Raw genomic sequence first — 20,205 nt, 5'->3', positions numbered from 1 at the left:
CTTTTCATTTTTGGCCAGTTAGCGCAGGGAAACCTGAGTGGCAGAACACAGCTGTGTTAGCAGAGTAATATAGTCGTATTCCACAACTAGGCCGCCTAGATGGGTAGATACATTACATTAGTGATTTCTATTCCGCCATTACCTTGCGGTTCAAGGCGGATTACATCCAAACTAAAACAAGAATTACATTCAAAATTTGAAGGAATAGAATAAGCGATGACCTAAAATTTTTAAGTTAATAAACGTTGGATAAAGAGTTACCAAAGGGAAGTAGAGGTCTTTAGGAGATAAGAATAGGGTGAATTAAGGGGTTTTAGATAACGTTTGGTAGATAAAAGAGTATTAGAGAGCATTAGATAGGTGGTATATCAAAATAAAAATAAACTTGAAGAATAAAATTTTAAAAAATTTAATTTAAAATTTTTTAAAAAAAATAAACTTGAAGAATAAAATTTAAAAAAATTTAATTTAATTTAATTTAAAATTTTTTTAAAAAAACTTGAAACGGACTGCTGGGCATTTCTTATGTTCTTACGTGATCTCATTATTTGAGCATATTGTAATTCAAAGTCTGAAACAATACCAGAGATGAAATTGGAAAGTAACTCTCTTTTTTTTTTTTAACACAGTTTAATACATAGACCCCAAAGTCTTCAGCAGTTCAAAATTTCAGAGATAAATACCTTTCTTCAAAGCTAAATATGAACTAGGCTTTGCTGTATTCCATGGGTAACTAAATTCACCACCCTGACAGAATGGATAAAATGAACAATTCCTTGAGAGACATTGTCACAGCATGCTATTAAGTAAATTTGCTTACTGCTGTATTTCATATACTTAGTTGCCTTCCTAATGCACACGGTTGTGCAAATCATAAGAAATGCAACCAAAGGGCACATATATTTGACACCACCGCTGTTAACCAGTATGGTAAAACAGCTCAGCAAATCCCCTCGGTGCAGTAAATGTAGAGTTTGAAATGATTTTTTTACTGTATTATAAGTTGCAATTGGTTTTGTAAAGTCAATGGCTATTGATTGTTTATGGACGTATTTCTTTTTGGAATTTGCTTTGGTATAAACGGGCTATAGGTCTGTTAAATAAATAAATAATTCTTATGTTTAACCAAAGCATGTGAATTCATAGGTGGCCCGTCAAATGTGCGTAGGACAATTTCACGCCAACAATTGTGCCCCGACATTTGCGCACACGGATAAATGCAAGCACTGAATGGGAGATGACCCGACAATTAGGATACTATTTTGTCTTTTTGAGGGTTACACACTACACTCAAAACATTCACTTCCTATCTAGTGTTAGGTTTAGGTTTTAATCATGATTATGGGAACCCTTTTAGTGGATATCTGGAAGGCCCTGATTTGCTCAGACTCCTCAGGCCCCGTCCCTACATATGGTAGGATTGTGCTCAGAGACCTGGAGGGGCCAATGTCTCTGAGCACAATCCTACCATGTGAAAAGCTTTTGATCGATCAAAAAGTACATATTTGGTGATTATGGGAAGTTCTTTGTGACGTCATGTATTGAGTTTTTACTTCCTTTTTGATATTTTTCCCCATTTATTTTGATTTTTCGACTGTGACTATTATTAATGTCAGTCAGAGAGATTTATGCTATTGGTGGATTTTGGCAGTGGCACTGAGGATCCAGACAACACTCCTGTGTGCTGAATTTCTCGTGCTGCTATACATGTTTCTTGGATCAAAGTGATAAAGAAGGATGTTGTAGAGTTTCAAGTTTCAAGTTTATTCATAGCTTGATATACCGACCATCACAGCTGTCTGGTCAGTTTACAATATTAAGAATTATTTAAAAAGAAATAAAATTAAAATAAGAGTAGGGGAAATGGGGCCAAGACAAGGTCATAATTTGGACGGGTGGGAGAACAAGAGGAGAGAAGGGGAAGGGAGGATTTTAATTACAGTGTATAAAATAAAAGGAAGGAGAGAGGGTAGGGATAAAACAAGAAGGGGAAGGGAGATGTCACTTCTTATAAGCGATTCTCCATTTATTGTTTTTCATTTTCCCTTATTTTGGGATCTCATTTGGGATTTTGATAAGCGTCTTTAAATAGAAATGTTTTAAGGTATGTTTTGAACTTGTTTAGGGAATTTTCAGAGCAGAGGTGTGGTAGCATTGCGTTCCAAAACAAAGGCACAACTGCGGAAAAAATGGGACTGTCAATAAGTTCTGGTTAGTGGATCTAAGGGCCCTAACAAGGATATGTGGGATGAGATATTTGTCTAGAGAGGCAGGCAGGTGGGACATTCTCATTTTGAAGATGAGAAGGAGGATCTTATAAGTTGTTCTATGAGAGACTGGTAGCCAGTGAGACTCTCGAAGAAGCGGGGTAACGTGATCATATTTTTGGGCTTTGTAGATGAGTTTGACCGCGATGTCATTCAAAATCACTTGGGGCCCAGTTCAAACCTTAGGACCAACATCAGTCTTTCACTTGAAACCAATAGTGTAGCCAGAATGGAGAGGCAATGGTTAATATGGATAGGGACTAGATACGCTACTTCTTCTGCCTTTCCTTTCTTCTTCCTTCCTGCCCTACTCAAAGGACCCTCGACCACAAGAGGACATCCGCTCAAACTCAGGGGAGGGAAGTTTCATGGAGACGCCAGGAAGTACTTCTTCACGGAAAGAGTGATTGAGCATTGGAACAAGCTTCCAGTGCAGGTGATCGAGGCCCGCAGCATCCCAGACTTCAAGAATAAATGGGATACCTATATGGGATCCCTACGAGGGTCATGCCAAGGAATAGGGTCACTAGGGTATAGACTTGAAAGAGCGGGTCAGTAGAGTAGCAGTATAATTATAATTATACTTAAGGGGGGTCAGTAGACTTAAGGGTGGGTCAATAGTGTGGGCAGACTTGATGGGCTGTAGCCCTTATCTGCCATCATCTTTCTATGTTTCTATTTTTCTATGTTCTCGCCATTCCCCCCCAAAAATAATTAAAAATACTTTAGCTGGCATGGATCTCCAAGCCCTGCCGACTGAAGAAATTCAGAGTTGCTTTGAGTCTGCTAAAGTGCAGAAGTCAGTGACAGAGCATTGACCCACTGATGAGCTGAGCTTGGTCGTGGTACCAGCGACAGTGACTCAACCTGATCTCACAACTGACTCGAGGCTGCTCTAGATTTCTTCATCCAGCGAGGCTCAGGGATCTAGGGCTACCAGACGTCCGCATTTCCCCAGACGGTTTTTCAAAACCCGGCCCTTTGCCTGGGTTTCGAAAAGCTTTCCATCAGGTGGGAGGGCATCCGCGCAGGCTCGGATGTCCTGTCTGACGAGAGCAGGCAGCGAGGGGCGGGGATTTGGTGCGTGACGGGGCAGGGATGGGTGGGGCTGGGCAGGCCTGGGGGCGGAAAATCCCGTAAACCTATAGTTGATGCACCTGGCTGCTTGTTGGGCCTGAGGCAAAAGTGCATTCACCAAGGCCAGCCCAGGCCTACCTGTGGCTCTGCCACTTGTTTGAGCAGGTCCATCCCAGCTGAATCGGCCATCTGCCGGGCATATGTTGCTGTTGTAGTCGATAGCTAATTGCTCCAAAATTCAATGAGTGCATGCAAAGATTTGACCCTTAGATTCATGGATGAGTGGCCCGTGTTTAATACAAACTACTTTAATAAGCTGTTTTTTGCAAGAAAAACAAGAACCAGTCCCTAAAGGATAAAACCATAATAGTGATAGGACCATAATAATCCAACATTGGTAATCAAATCTGTGCTTGATCACTGCTGCACATCCAATTAATTTTATAAGTTATTATGATTCATAATAATGAGCGACTGCAAGTGATGGCAGCTTTCCTAATTGCTAACAGTGCAGTAAATGTATGCGACTGCCATTAGCAGAACTTGACTTTGTAATGCTTAATTGCTGATGGCTTCGGAGTAGAAAGCAGCTGGCACGAGTGGGCCTGCCCTGCGAGTCCCTGAAATAGCTGCGCCTTTCAGAAAGCTAAACTACGTTGAAAGGGTAAGAATGACATTATGTCCTCCCCAGGGGTTCTTTCCTAGAAGTGGTGTCCTGGCGGATACCGACAGCGGCGCAGTGAGGGTGAGAGATGCGCCCCACTCCCCGTACATGCGGGCCCTTGTCGGCTCACCCTTTGATGTCGCTTCTTAGGCACGAGGTACACGCGCGGTGAGGGGAGAGGAGGAGGGGTGCCACGCCCTCAGCAAGACCACCCTTGCTATGCCACTGGATACTAATATAATGGAACCCATAGTACCAACTGAATGGGATAGATTAAGCAAGTCTGGCTTTATTTATTTATTTTTAGAATTAGTTATATGGTCTATTTCAGTGTTTTTCAACCTTTTTACACCTATGGACCGGCAGAAATAAAAGAATTATTCTGTGGACCGGCATCGGTCCGTGGACCGGCGGTTGAAGAACACGGGGCTAAGTCGTGGGCCAGACCCCGTCCATCTCTACCCAATCTCCACCCCAGAGCCCGCCCCCTTAATAGGACTAATTGCACCTTGCACGTCCCTTGCCTCATCTGGAAGCCTTCCCTCTGATGTTGCAACGTCAGAGAGAAGGCTTCCGGTTCAGGCGCAGGACGCCCGTAGGAGCCGCTGCCCGTGGCTTTGTGCACTGAATCAGTTAGGAAGAGGGAGCTGGCTCGAAGATAACGCCACATCGATCACACCGTGGACCGGCGGTTGAAGAATACTGTTTTGGGCCTGATGCCCTGTGGACCGGCACTGGTCCATGGACCGGTGGTTGAAGAACACTGGTTTATTTAATTGGTAACTGAAAGTAAGATACATTCAGCTACAGTAGCTAATCCTCTACCGTAGAAGAATAGCCCTAATGGTTTAGAGTAGAAGCATATAAAGCAGGAAAACATGGTTCGAATCCCGGTGTCGCTTCCTTACAATCTTATAGTACAGTACTCCCCCGAAATTCGCAGGGGTTCCGTTCCAGGAGGATGAGGCAAAACCAGTTAACAAATATGGGTTTAAAAAAGGTTTGGATAAGTAAGGAAAAGTCCGTAAACCATTATTAAGACAGGCTTGAAGAAAACTGCTGCTTATCCCTAGAATACGCAGTATACCTTAGAACCAGGGGTAGGCAATTCCGGTCCTCGAGAGCCAGAGCCAGATCAGGTTTTCAGGATATCCACAATAAATATGCACGAGATAGATTTGCATCTCAAGGAGGCAGTGCATGAAGATCCATCTCATATATATTCATTGTGGCTATCCTGAAAACCTGACCTGGCTCTGGCTCTCGAGGACCGGACTTGCCCACCCCTGCACTAGACTCTTACTACTTTTGGGGACTCTGCCAGAATTGGTCACTGTTGGAAACAGGATACTGAGTTTGATAGACCCCTGACCTGTCCCAGTACGGCAGGGGTGTCAAAGTCCCTCCTCAAGGGCCGCAATCCAGTCGGGTTTTCAGGATTTCCCCAATGAATCTGCATGAGGGACTTTGACACCCCTGCAGTACGGTGATGCTTATGTTCTTGTAAGACAGATTTGCATGAACTTGGCTCTAATGTAAGCAAATAAACCTCATGCATATCCACTGTGAATATCTTGAAAGACAGATCGATTGCTATTCCTCCTGGGCCAGGCCAGAAAACATTAGTTCTCCTCCTTAATCCTTAAGTCTCCTTTTTATTTTCCTTCAGAATGTATTTGGTTTTGCATAAGATAATACTCAAGAATTAATTCTGGGTCAATGTATGGATAGCGTATGAGGTGACTATGCGGACCCAAACATTACGGAACATTAATATACTAGACCTAATCCCAACAAGACATCCCAGTCAACCCACATCCTAAAGGACAGACTGGGTCCGTTTCAAATTTCTGTAGTCTTGATATCCCGCTTTAATTACCAAAGCGACTTACATGTGTACAAAATTTATAAAATGATAGAAAATCTAAAAATGGGAACGACAGAACTACAAGAACATTACAGACAAAACATGCTAGATAAGGAAAATGGGTAGGATGCATTGCATAAAACCAAAAAGAAAGGGGGAAAGGAAAGGCAAGCTTTAACATGAGGCTATTGTCCGAGCCTCACGAGCAGTTTAGTCGCTCCTTATGTTGACCCATTGACCTGTGGATTTTTCTAATAGGGATAACATAAGAGCCCAGGGGGTCAAGATTCAGCGACATTTTTCTGGGTAAGAGCAGTTCTTGCCTGGATAAGCGCTACTTGACGGGGCAGTAACTGATATTCAGGAGCATTATGCAAGTAAGGTCGCACAAAAATCTGTATCTATTTATTTAATTTTTTTTTTTTTTTTTTAGCTCATCCTCCCAAAGGAGATCAGAACAGGTTACAAATCAGGTCCTCAAACATGGTCCTGGTGGGCACACAATCTGTCTAATGTACCTGGGGCAGTGGAGGATTAAGTGACTACTGACCGTGTTAGCATTATCCAGCTAGGCCCAGATTCTCTGAGGGGGAAGGGAATGGGACCCGTATACTACTTTTTTTGTGGTTACACATTCAAAGCGGTTTACATATACAGTGGTGCCTCACACAACGAACTTAATTGGTTCCAGGAGCAAGTTTGTTATGCGAAAAGTTCGTTATGTGAAACGCGTTTTCCCATAACAATACATGTTAAAAAAAATAATTCGTTCTGCAGCATAAAATATGCTAAGATGACATAAAAAAAAGATAAATTTGTCAAAATGGTGAAAATGGTGGTCTTGCTGAGGCCAAACTCTTTGACGAGGTCACGCTGTTTGACCCCACGTTCACTCCTTCTAATTATTTCCCGTTTCATTTCAACAGACATCACCTTCCTGCTTTTTTTAGAAGCCATGATCTATAAAAAATATTGAGTTTATCTTAAAAGGACGACTGCCGCGATACGTGCGTGCGTGCGTGATTTAATTCGTAATGAAGAACGGATTGCCGCGATACGTGCTTAAGTTAAGCGCAGTGACTAACGACGGCCTGCAGCGCCTGCGCGGAAGGATGCAGTACATCGGCAGCGATCGTGGAAGCTCGGGCGACGTCGTTGTGTGAAACGAAGTTCGTTGTGTGAATCATGACATGAAGTTCGTTGTGTGCAGCGTTCGCTGTGCGAGGCGTTCTTTATGCGAGGCACCACTGTATACAGATACTTATTTGGTGCCTGGGGCAATGGGGGGATTAAGTGACTTGCCCAGGGTCACAAGGAGCAGCGCTGGGATTTGAGGTGGCAGCTATACCACTGAGCCACTCCGCAAACCTCCATTAGACACCTAGATTGGCGCGCCTATTTATTTAAAAAAAAACTTAATCGGCACTGGTAATAAGCAATTAGCAACTCATAATTGGCAACAATTAACATTAATTGGATGGTAGGCGCCAAGTCCAAGGCACCTAACAGAAAGTAGGCGTGGTTAGGGGGGCAGATCGTGGGTGTGTTTATGGTGGTAGGCGCCTAACAGGTGCCAGTATTTAAGCCTAGAAAACCCTGGCATAAATAGGGGACACCTAAGATAAGGACACCTATCAGGACCCAAGTACAGCTTAGCTGCCGCTAAGCATGATACTATAAACAGCACCCAGGCCCAAATTCTGTAACCCGCGCCTAATGTTAGGCACTTATTTTGGAGACGGCCACCTAGATAAGCGCCTATCTAAATAGAATAACAAGATCAATTAAGCTTATCAATCAGCAATAATCGAAACTTAGGCGCCTATCGAGAGAGCGATTCTGTAATAAGGCACCTCTAAAACTGTAATGTAATGTAATGTAATTTATTTCTTATATACCGCTACATCCGTTAGGTTCTAAGCAGTTTACAGAAAATATACATTAAGATTAGAAATAAGAAAGGTACTTGAAAAATTCCCTTACTGTCCCGAAGGCTCACAATCTAACTAAAGTACCTGGAGGGTAATAGAGAAGTGAAAAGTAGAGTTAGAGGAAAAATAAAATAAACATTTTAACAAGACAGCATTGATCTAAATACTTTGGAAGGTAGAAGAGAGGAGAGAAAGGAATAGAAGCAGAAGGGGGAGCCGTTGAACAGTAGAATTCTGGAGAAATTTAAATGATAGACATAGAACATAGAACAAAACAAAGACAAAAAGCAAAACAATAGATAAGATTAAAGATAAATCATAAGCTGGAAAGAAAAATAAAATAAAACTTTGTCTTCAATCCACGGTTTCAGCGTCAGTGATGAAGTGGAGCAAGTAAGTTTAGGAGGAGCGATTGACGATTCCAGAAAGGGCGGCCTTCCAAAAAATAGGCGCTATGCGTGTTAGGCGTCGCAATAGGCACCGTTCAGCGCAATTCAAGTAAAATTGGGCACCGTTTGCTGAATCACGCTGAGCGGCACCCATTTTGGAGGCGCCCAAGAAATAGGCCAGCTCTAGGCACAACTAAATGTTAGGTGGCCTTGCGAGCGCTTGAGTGCAGCGATTCTGTAACAAGGCTCCTAACGTGAAGCCACGCCTGTGCCTATTTTTTTGAAGGCTGCCTAAATTTTTGGAGGTGCCTTGTTACAGAATCGCGCCCAAGTTTCAATTACCGCTGATTAAAAAACTTAATTTAGCTTGTTGTTCGGTTTAGATAGGCGCCTATCTAATTGGGAGCCCTCAAAATAGGTGCCTAACATTAGGCACCGGTTACAGGATTTTGGGCCTTAGTGCCTAACATTAGGCAAAAAGACAGCTCAAATAGTGCCATGGACCCTGATAAGAACAAAAGAAATGGTGGAGAACTTACACGGTCCATGTTTCGGCACCTGGCCTGCCTCAGGGGTCATATAAAAAAGCTTCCTAAGACAACTCAGTAAAGGAACTTTCAAACTGAAAATTGCAAGCGTGATAGATTATATCAGTGTCTACTTCTGCAGGCCACATGCCGAAACACGGACCATGTTGGGTTTTCCAATAAACTTTTGTTTCCTCCGTTTCTGAGACTCCGCCATTTCTTTCATTCCCATCCGGGCCCATATCACTTTGTTTCATATGCTTAAGACAGGATCTAGATTATAGAATGAAGGCATGTGAGTTCAAATGATTTGCCAGCATCATGGAGACCCACAAGCAAAACCAGACTGACAGTGATCTGAGACCCTGGGCAAAATAAGGGTCATGTGCCCCTAACTATCCATCTGACATATTTTACTGGCTCTTACCAGTTAGGGGAGAATGGGTCCCCAATACGGTGGGCCCTGGGGCACTGCCCTATTAATAGACTGGCCAGTCTACCCCTGACTCGGACACAGTATCTAATATTTAAAGGGAAGGATGAGAGATGTAGGGTAAAGTACAAAATAACATCACATCATCAAAATAGCTCTGAACTGTCTTCACTACAAACTTTCTCTCATTTTGTGGCTGTTGAAAAAATAATCATCTCCGATATGAGACCACTTGAAGGAGCCCATTTATCAGGGTTTTCTTCCCTGTTTAGTGACTGGCGCCTTCCTAGTCATTACGAGTATTTGCCCATGGGAAAGGCACAAGAGGTGCTGGGGGTGGGAGGGGGAAGCCCCTTCTTTTTCCAACCTTTGTAAGAGAGGATGTCACATTGTAGAATATAACACTTGAATATGACCTAGATTTGTTGCTCAGCAGGTCAGGGAAAAATCAATTATTGTGTATATGTTAATATTGTGTAGATGGGAAGTGTGTGGTCATGCAAGATTTTCCTGCAAGAAAACACCCTATTGTAGGGAAGGAATGAAGGGGAATCGCTAACGCCACTCCCAAATATAACGGATGTGATCAGTCATTGAGAAGAGAGATATTTTGAGGAAAGAAATCCTTAGAAACATGAGATGAGGGGGAAAGAGTAGCAGAAGCATGGCTTATTTTTAAAAACCTGTTGAATTTCTTTCTCTTTTTTTTTGCATGTGGCTTGAGGATAATCAGTACTTTTCTAAGTGCCATTTTATCTCTGGTTCCAATTTTATATTTCTGGATCTTATCCCCAAGAGATATGAGGTAGATGTGCAGCGCTATGCACGCCCTTCAGAGCTATAGAAGTGATAAATAGGAGGAGGAATAGATGGATCTTAGCTGAGTCCTATATGAGCAGGGCTCAATTTCTGGCAAGTCCAGTGAAAGAGTATTAGATACCTTAGGCGAACTATCAGCATTATGCACACCCCCACCCTCAAATTATTTTTCAAGCCCCTAAACTTCCCCCATGATCCTACCCAAGACATCATGGGTTATTTGAAAATTCCCAACCCTTCCCGTTCTTCGACTTGTGCGGCTGTCTATTCTTTTGCTTTGACTGCAGCTGATCTCTGTTGCCCTCTGAAGCAGTCCTTGGTGACTACCTAGTCTTGCCTAATGAGTGGGTCAGCCCAAATTTCTGGGGAACAGTCTGGAAGGCAGTTCCGCCGCTTCTTTTCAGTCTCCTGCTTCTGGAAGCCTGGGGATGAGCCTAGAGCAGGGAATGGTCCCTTTACTCCCAAATCCAGTTCCTCTTCTGTTGCTTGTGCTCCTGGCCTACTCACCCCACGGCTCTAGAATTCTACTTCCTTTTGCAAATTAGGCCTGGTGTGCGAGCCTCTGTGAGCGTCACAAAAACAAACGACTCTGCCATCACATGAATGTGACAGCTTCTGCTCAAGAGGAACCCAGTAAAAAGAACTAAAGCAGGCGAGATGAGCAGGAAAGTGCAAACTCAAAGAACACATGCCTGATGAAGGAAAATGGTTACAGCTTAGCACACACCTAGCAAACCCACACAGCACATGCCTACTGTTACTGTTCCAACCTCTTTCATAGGAACTGAAAAAAAGTAGAGATTACAATTGGGTTTACTAGAGCTGCCAAGGGGTCTGACCTCCTAGGTGGGAGTTTTAGGGCCTGCCCCATCCTGTCCCACTCTACCCATAACTCTTCCCCGCCCCACCTACAACTCCACCCAGCCCCACCCACAGCAACAGCAGCAGTAGCCTCTCCTCCCGGCAGCAGCAGGAGAAGCCTTCCTAAATTGGCATTTCCTGCTGCTGTGAGACCAATGGCAGCAGGAAATGATGTTTTAGGAAGGCCTCTTCAGCTGCTGCTGGAAGGGGAGCCTGGTTCCTCAGCAGGAGTGTGGGAGATGACTCACAAAAGCCGGAATCTCCCGCCGACAGCTCTGGCTTACTCTTATTTGCGGCTTTTATCATTTCCCCAGCTTTCAAAGGCAGAGAGGCGGCAGGCCCCCTCATCTATCATCTACCACTTGGGTAAAAAGTGTCTAAAAATTCATTCGAAAAGCTTCTGAGCAAGATTTCTTGCAATTCCAGGCTTATAGGCCTCACAGATTTGAAAGTAAGAAGGCCACAGTTGGCATTTTAGAGTTTTCTGGCGTTTATAAGAAAGTTTGTGTTGAAAACGATGCTTTCAAAGAGTTATTAAATAGTTTAAATGGCAAATTTCTGAGATAAAATGGCACTCGCAAAAGCATTAAGAAATACTAGCCACTGAGCAAGATTTTTTTTTTTTTTCCAATTTCCCTCTAAATAGAAATGTAGATGACCGCAACGTTGGGGAATTTTGTCATGTTTGCATTAGGGGGGACTGATTTGAAAACATCACTTCATTGCTTGACGTGTTCTTTTTCCTCCCTTTCCCTTTCCCTTATGTTTGTTTTATATTTGGATGTAGGACAAGACAAATGCGCTAAGCCTGAGCAACGTAGCAGGAGTCTTCTACATCTTGATTGGAGGGCTTGGACTGGCCATGTTGGTTGCCTTAATTGAGTTCTGTTACAAGTCCAGGAGCGAATCGAAAAAGATGAAGGTGGCACCAACTGCACAGGCTTTTCACCCTCTGTTGTTGAATTCACATTTAATGCTTCGTATATCCTCATATTGTTAATCTGTGCTCCGTTCCTGCACAATGAGACGTTAGTTGTTCTAGTTCCAAGTAATGAGGAACTATCAGAGTGGTTTGCAATGCAATGTTCCATTAGGATGGAAAGGAATGAACTACATTTCTGATAGGACAGAGAAAAGGTATACCGTATTTTCACGTAGATAGCGCGCACCCATGTAAAACGCGCACACGGGTATAGCACGCGGGAAACCGAAATATATGTAAAAAAAATTTTGTATACCGCGCACACCCGTATACCGTGCATGCTGCCCCGACTCTCCCGTCGCCGCCCGACTCTCCTCTGGCCACCCCGACTCTCCTTTCGCCCGCCCCGACTCTCCTCTCCCCTTTGAAGTCCTGTCCCCACCCTGAAAGCATGATGCCCCCCCCGACATCCGATTCACCCCCCCCCCCCGCAGGACCACTCGCACCCCCACCCCGAAGGACCGCTCGCACGCACCCGCATCCCACCCCGAAGGACTGCTCGCAAGCACTCCCACCCGCACCCCCATCCTGAAGGACCGCTCGCACCTCCACAGCCTCCCGACCCCCCCCCCCCCATCATGTAGAAGCTCCTACCGGTGTCCTGCTGCTTCCTCTTGGCGGTCCCAGCCCTTCTGTGAGCCCTGCGCCTGCGCTGTTTCCTCTTCCGGCGGTCCCGCCCTTTCTCTCAGAGATTGTGATGTCTTAATGCCTCATTCCACCAATAAGAGCCAACCTCATCAGTGATGTCATAATGGCTTGACTGTCCTACACTTGGCTCACTTTTATTACATACAAGGGGGTGCTGAAACATTCTCTGCCCAACCCACCAACTTTCCTAAATTCTGAGCATTATTTTGCCACTGTGGCTGAAAAGAGTGTTATTTCTTTCAGTGGCAATTTACAGAAACAAAATTCTATATTTTGACATTGTTTCAGATCATCAATTGAACCATATCCACGTCATTCTGTTCTTGGTTGGGCTGAGAACTTTACAGCGCCTTCTCGTAAAGTAAATGTCAAACTGCTGTAGTCCTCAGACTTCCATAGTGGAGGTGAGCAGCAAATCGGTGAAGGGTAAAATTAGTTGAAAGGATCTCAAAAGAGGAAAATCTTTAAGCCAGATATAATAAACTTGATGCTCATTCCAAACAAAGATGGAGGAAAAAAATTCCACAATGTCCCACTACGCAAAAGATTTTAAACAATAAATTTAGCCCAAAAGAAACATGTCCTGAGCATTATAACATCCATTATATTCTATCATTTATAAACCTAATTTTGATTAGCAGTATCTAATCATGGAGGCTATATGGACCATAGCAGTATACAAAGCACATTAACAGTGTTAAAGTATGCTGTTATTAAATGACTAGTGTTTAAGCCCGTTACATTAACGGGTGCTAGAAAGCAGCACCCTAAACAGGCTGTTTTGCGGCCTTCTACTGCCCTGATTTCCTCTGCCGTGTCCCTGATGACATCATCAGAGACGGGCAGAGCAAATCAGGGCAGTAGAAGGCCGCGAAGCAGCCTGTTTAGAGTGCTGCGGCCGCTGCTGGAGTCAAGAGGTTTGTCAGGACCGCGGGAAGGGAAGAGGGGCGGCGGCAAGGGACTAAGGGAGCCAGCCAGACCACGGGAAAGGAGAGTCGGATGGGAGGGTCAGACCGTGGTGGGAGGGTGGGATGGGAGGCTCAACAGGGGTTCGGGTGCGCCGGGGAAGGGGGTGGGGGGGGGGGCGAAGACGACAACAACGAATACGAACTGTCTTACAGAGAAAAAGAACCCTAAGTGCACATGCGCACTCCTGTGGCCACGGACCTACAGATCATGGATCACGGAACATGCAAGCAGGAATGCGCATGCGTGCTTAGGGTTTTATTATTATAGATTCCCCATGTAAACTAGATTATTTAATATAGAATAATAAGTAGGTATAACCTAGAATTGGTAGCATAGATAGGGATGTGATTTAACAAGGGTCTCATTTTGGCAAGGTAACTTTCTTGCAAAATTGGGCATCTGCAAGTGAAATAGCTAGCAGACTTCAGTGGATGAAAAAAGCTTCTAAAGAAATAAATGGCTACTGTTTTCTATTGTAACTTGTCTATCACAATTAAGGACAGAGGGGAAACCCCTGGTCCTTCTAAAAAGGGTTTTTGCTTGATCCCACAGCAATCTGTCAACGAGACCGTGAGGATGGCAACCCTACCCAGACCATCAGCGTCGGGAAGCAGTGGAGAAAACGGTCGTGTGGTTAGTCATGATTTCCCCAAATCCATGCAAACAATTCCGTGCATGAGCCACAGTGCTGGGATGGCTCTCGGAGCAACAGGATTATAATAGCAACCTCATGAATCATTCGGATCACGAAGGTCCCCACCAGTGCCAAAAATAAAGACAATTCGATGGACTTTTACGAGAACTCAAATCTATATTTTGTTTTTCTTTTGCTTCTAATTGAACCACACGTTGTGGGGACGAAACATAGGTCTGTAACCGCAATAAGGAGTGCACAGCTGGACTAAATACATTTCCATATCTTGGACAAAGCAATGCTGGAACTCTAACAAGGATTGCACCATCTTAATTTTAACACGATCATCTTTGTGTCGTAGGATGTTCACAATTTTTTTTTTTTTTTTCAAATTTTTATTTTCATCCATGGTTTTTAAAGTTCCATCTGCTCCTTCGTCATCAGATTTCACCGAAGACATGGACTATAAAGTCAAGCACTTTGAAGAAAAAATAAACAAACTGCAAAGCCTTTTCATTCATCAATGGCATTAATGATTTCAGAGTCTTTTGCAGAGAAAAGATACTGGTTTGTCTACAGCTGGGACAATGCAGAATTGCCATGACTCTACTTGAGAGGAGAGAGGAGTTTACTAAAGACATTCAGACACCTCAAGAGGTATAAATGAGGCACAGGGATATGAACATATCTCTCAATGAAACAAAAGATCTAGAATAAGGGGTCATGATATGAGAGTCAAAGGGAGTAGACTCAGGAGTAATGTCGGGAGATGATTTTTTACAAAAGAGGTAGCAGCTGCATCGAAAGACCTCAAAGGGAGACAAAAAAGAAGTAAAGGAATTCTTGATGGCATGGGACAAATTCTTATTTTGTGAAGGGGAAAACAGATCATGTGAGACCTAAGTTAGTACAGCAAGAATTAAATTGGGCAGACTAGAAGGGCCTTATGGTCCTCGTCTTTAATTGTTTTCTGTGTTTCTGTGATCCTAAAAAAAAGGGGAGAAGAATTTTGCACTATAAAGTAGAAAAAAGTTAGTAGGGATATGAATGAATTTGGAAGCACCTTAATGCCATATTGAAAATTTGAAGGTGATCCCTAGCAAAAAAAATCAGGTGAAGCGGAGATACCAAGGTTCAGTAATATCAGGCAAAAATACAAGCCTATAACTCAGAATGAACATTGCAGCCTATAAAATAGGGCCCAGGAGCTTCAAAATGTCTAGTTTCAAGCTATTCAATGAGACTCTGTAAAATGTGGTTGCAGTGGGAGCAGGATTTATCTTTATATTTTATGTTATTTGCTCTAGACCTGAATCAGGATGCCATACGAGCAAATCTTTAAATGTAATAGCATTTCATATTTGGTGGTTAAGACTATGTATCTGAGGTAGGTATCTCTGTGATAGGAGGGGCAATGAAGTCATTATAGGGTTACTCATGTGATTCAGTGTTATAAGCTTGAACTTGCTCTGATGCCTCATGCAAGAAAAGCTGCTGGATGAAATATAATATGCTGTCGGTGGACATAATGTTTTAGCTAAGAACGGATCACTCCCCTATACAACAAACTGCAAAAAAATGTAAACAGTGGAACTCACCCAAGGATGTTCAAATTATATCCTGCCAAAATTCTGATTCTACTGGAGTAACACAATCCAACAATACTCAAGAATTTGCTATGTGGGGGCCACAGAAATCTTTGAGCTTATTTCAGGTATCTAATGTTTCAATAAAATATTATGAATTATCTTTGTATCTTGACAATTGCCAGTTCTGTGAAGCCAGTAAGTTTCCAGACTTGACTAGGAACCTGAACTTTAAGAGAGCTAATTTTCCCCAAAGAGTAGAAAAAAATGAAGTAAAACAGAGCGGACCAGCTTTATAAATTAAATTACGGCACTGGAAGCCAAACATCTTAAAGAATGGAGACCCTGCATTGATGCTCTGAGTTTGTTTTATGATTAAGCATAACGAAACAGTTGTATCTTGGTAGAACTATCTGTGTAGCTTCCACTAATTTCTAAATAGGATTGACTGTTCATCAACTATTCAAGAGTGACTATATTCACATCTTAATATCGAGCACAGAGTATAGGACATCAAGTTCTGCCATTCATCTCTTCCATGTCCTATATTTTCTTTGTTAATAGACCAAGGGTAACTTCTGTGAAAAGTTTGAGAGGTCATCAAGGTATAGTGGTATAGTGTGTTGTGTCCTGCCTCTTCCACCAGAGAATATTCCACGTCTCCAGATTCGTTAGAGTTCTCCACCTAAAGACTATACGAAAATCCAGAGAATTCTCAAGATGAAAATCCAAACATTTGAAAGCTTGTTTTTCTTGAGTATTCCCATGCCCTTGAAGACTGCAATGTGAAGAAATTGAAATCCAGTGCTCTTCTCCACAGTTGCAAATGTTCTTTCATTTTGGAAGCTAAAAGCTTGCCCCTTTGTCCTTTATCAAGACCTTTCCTAGTGCCCATGTTTTGTTCTCCAAAATGGAATGGTTATATTTCAGCTCGCAATGAAATTTGACAGCTGCTGTACCCCCATCAGGAACAAGTCAGCTTCTGTGCCAGGATATTCAAGAACTCTTCTAAAGCATTGGACCAGCAGGTGATATGCATTGAGAATATTTCTGTGATTACTCAGAATGCTCATAAGACATGAAAAGACTCAACTAGAATCATTTTTATTACCGGAGGGGGTAGAAACAAAAAAAAAAAAAAAGAAGTGAATATGGAAATAGTAACTTGTAATATGTATTTTTACTACATTTTCTTAAAAATGGATCAGTGGGGGAAATTCTTCATTTTTCTGAACAGGAATCCATATTTAACAGTTCAGGTTTTTCAGTCAGTTTTCCTCTTTGATACCTGGACATTTTATCGACAATAACTGTATTTGTTTTAACTTTTATGTCTCAGCAAAGTGCAAAAGCAGTCAATTTGATCAAACAGAGGATTTTTCCTTTTTGTTTCCTTTGTCATATTACATGTCTGGTTTTGGTTTTTTTTCTGAATTCTTAATTTTGTTCTGCTTTTCTGTATCACATTTGCACCACACAGGATATACAATAGTTTTTCAACCTCATGAATGCAGTTTTATGCCAATTCCGGGTCACAGAATATGGCTTAAAGTTTAGCTTATTTCAGAAAGATATTGCTTAAAGGAAAAAGAGTGACCATTTCATCAAAGGGAAGTTATGCTCTACCTATTAGAATTTGTTGAAGAAGTAACCAGTATCTGGCGTTTCAGATGGCATTTGATAAATCCCTCGATGAGGGATTCCTCAGGAATCAAAAAGTCATGAGATAGGAGACAGGCTAGTTAAAATGTAGAAAGAGGGCCAATGTTTCACATTGCACAGATGAAGTCCCTCGATTTCACATTTCTATTCTTACAAACAGGTGTTTTTTTTATTCTGTAAGTCAATATACAGCCAGAATACGTCATAAGAACATAAGAATTGGCGCTGCTGGGTCAGACCAGTGATCCGTCGTGTCCAGCAGTCCCCTCACACTGTGGCCGTAGGTCATGATGAAGTGGGATGAGATAAGAGGAGTGAGGGGGCTGGGCCAAAAGCTATGATAATCAGACACAATCTGGATAACTTATCCATGTAAATCTGAATGCAAAAATAGCAGTCTATCTTTATATGGATAACTTATTGGTTTAAAACAGGAGTTCTCGGCACAGTCCTAGAGAGACATCCAGCTCATCAACCTCACAAAAGTGGGCTTTTTGCCTGGATTTAAATACTCAAATACTGCCAAGGACGGAGCTTGTCATACTGCCTCAGGCAGTCTGTTGCTAATAACTGGAATTAAAGATAAGATAACACGTCTTAACAGTGTCCCACATTGAAAACTTACCCCATAGTGCAGTGTATCATAAACTGAGATTTCTGGTGGGCCGCGGTACACTAGGGAAAAGGAGAGGTGCCGGTTCCGGATGACTGTCTACAGGACGTGCCTCTCGAGAAGAGAGGGACGTCCTGCGAGCAATCTCCCGATGCCGGCACCTCTTCTCTCTGCTGGCCCTTCTCTCCAGCGCGGGCCTTTCTCTCGGCGCAAGGCCCATTTGAAGGGCCTCTGCACATGCACTGACGGTGGCGCGCTGACATCACGCACGTACATGACATCATCACACCGACGCCAGCGCACTTCCAGGTGTCTCGATCCGGGGGACACTAGGTTTAGTGTGCCCTGGCTCTAAAAAGTTTGCGAGACACTAATGCTGGAATGAAAAAGTAGCTTTAAATATCAAGCTCACCATGCATACTTTTCATGCATGTATATAGTTATGAAGTTATTCCCTAAATCATTGTCCCGCAAACTAATGTTTTTCTGTGATATATACCCAGCCCTGCCCCGCTCCACCCCCAGCCCTGCCCTATTCCACCCCTCAGCCCCTCCTCACACGAACCTCGCTCGTTTGCCCTGAGCTCGGGGCCGTGTCTGGAGAGCCTCCGAGCATGAGCGGAAGCCCGACGTCCTAATGCCACTGTACAGAACCATGGTGCGGCCTCACCTGGAGTACTGTGTGCAATTCTGGAGACCACATTACCGTAAAGATGTACTGAGAGTTGAGTCGGTCAGTGAATGGCCACCAGGATGGTCTCCAGGCTCAAGGATCTCCCGTATGTAGAAAGGCTGAACAAATTGCGACTATACTCTCTCGAAGAACGTAGGAAGAGGGGAGACATGATTGAGACATTTAAGTCGTATTGAGGTGGAAGAGGATATGTTCTCTCTTAGGGGACCCTCGACCACAAGAGGGCATCCGCTAAAAATCAGGGGCGTGAAGTTACATGGCGACACCAGGAAGTATTTCTTCACCGAAAGAGTGGTTGACAATTGGAATGAGTTTCCAGTGCAGGTGATCGAGGCCAGAAGCGTGTCAGATTTTAAAAACAGATGGGATGCCCAGATTGGATCTCTAGGAGGGTAGAGTTAAGGGGATGGGTCATCAGAGCACGATATCTCAAAGGGTAGCTAGGAGGGAGGGTCAATAGAGTGGGCAGACTTGATGGGCCTTGGCCCTTTTCTGCCGTCACTTTTCTATGTTTCTATGACGTGATGATGTGGCATGCATGCACACGACATCACATTGACACCTGTGCATGCTCGGAGGCCCTTCAGACACGGCCCCGAGCTCAGAGAAAGTGAGATGATATTTGTGTGGGGACGGAGAGGAGGAGAGACACCGACAACAGAAGTGACTCCATCCCTGATGGCACACTGGTGTACCGTGGCACACCGTTTGCGATTCATTGCCCTAATAGAAGAGACGTCAACAAATAAGGTGTATGTTCATTCAGTGAGAAAAAGTGAATACCTGTGAAGAAGCAAAACATGGTTTCATGATACTATATAAAAATGTAGTTTTCTGTGGTCATTATTACATTATAGAGTGACTCCGATCATCGTACAAGCTTTGAAAGAACATTCAATCTCTGTAATAGATGTTGAGCTTTTACGAAACCACAAACCATATTTTGATTGGATGAAATTCATTTGAATCATCGGTTAACTCTTCAAAGTTGAAAGAAAATGAGATTTATTTAGGTGAATGGCCCATCTATCAGATACACTTCAACGTAGTGTCTGAGATAGAAAAGGAAACTGAAAATTCACATTTGGTTTGGTTGAAAAGATCATAGAAATGACTATGCAGTATTCAGTTCTTTAACATTTGGATATGCAGATGACTGTGACAAAGTTTCCCAAAAGTCCATCTTGACTGTGTTATCAAGATGCTGTAAATTAAACATTTAGGGCCAGACTCGGTAAATGGCACCCAACGTTGAACACTTGCAATTAACAATGGTTGAGAACTCTTCATGTATTATGCCAACGCCAATACAGTCTTCAGTAACCCGAACAATCCTTTCTAAAGAATAAATTCTAAAAGGAGGAAAATGCTTCAAGGACCGGATTCTACAAACGGGGCTGGCATTGCTGGCCACCTAACAAAAGGCCGTCGATTACATATTAATCACGCAACGGCGCCATTTGTAGAATCGTGGCTACCTCAAGCATAGGCGCCTATATTTCCGGCTCCTATGTTTGACATGAATCACGTCTACAGAGATGCCTAAGGTTGTTTCCAGTGTTTTGGAAAGCTTTCCTTCGTG

At 43.1% G+C, this 20,205-nt stretch overlaps 1 protein-coding gene across 10 annotated transcripts in view; it reads left to right on the top strand.

Annotated features, from left to right (window-relative positions):
• The window catches only part of GRIA1 (glutamate ionotropic receptor AMPA type subunit 1), an 843,377-nt gene extending 826,366 nt beyond the window's left edge, over positions 1-17,011 (top strand). For 9 of the 10 annotated variants that reach the window (XM_033927803.1, XM_033927802.1, XM_033927807.1 and 6 more), the window contains 2 exons: positions 11,623-11,757; positions 13,966-17,011. In XM_033927803.1, the coding sequence (XP_033783694.1) occupies positions 11,623-11,757; positions 13,966-14,154 (324 nt within the window). In that variant the 3' untranslated portion in view covers positions 14,155-17,011. The remainder of the gene's footprint in view (positions 1-11,622; positions 11,758-13,965) is intronic. The other variant, XM_033927809.1, reaches the window with a different exon arrangement.
• The last annotated feature ends 3,194 nt before the right edge of the window (positions 17,012-20,205 follow it).

This window comes from Geotrypetes seraphini, chromosome 18 (assembly GCF_902459505.1).
Source record: "Geotrypetes seraphini chromosome 18, aGeoSer1.1, whole genome shotgun sequence".
NCBI classification, from domain to species: Eukaryota; Metazoa; Chordata; class Amphibia; order Gymnophiona; family Dermophiidae; genus Geotrypetes; species Geotrypetes seraphini.
Note: the sequence above shows the minus strand (reverse complement) of the source record. Positions and strands in the feature narration are given on the sequence as shown.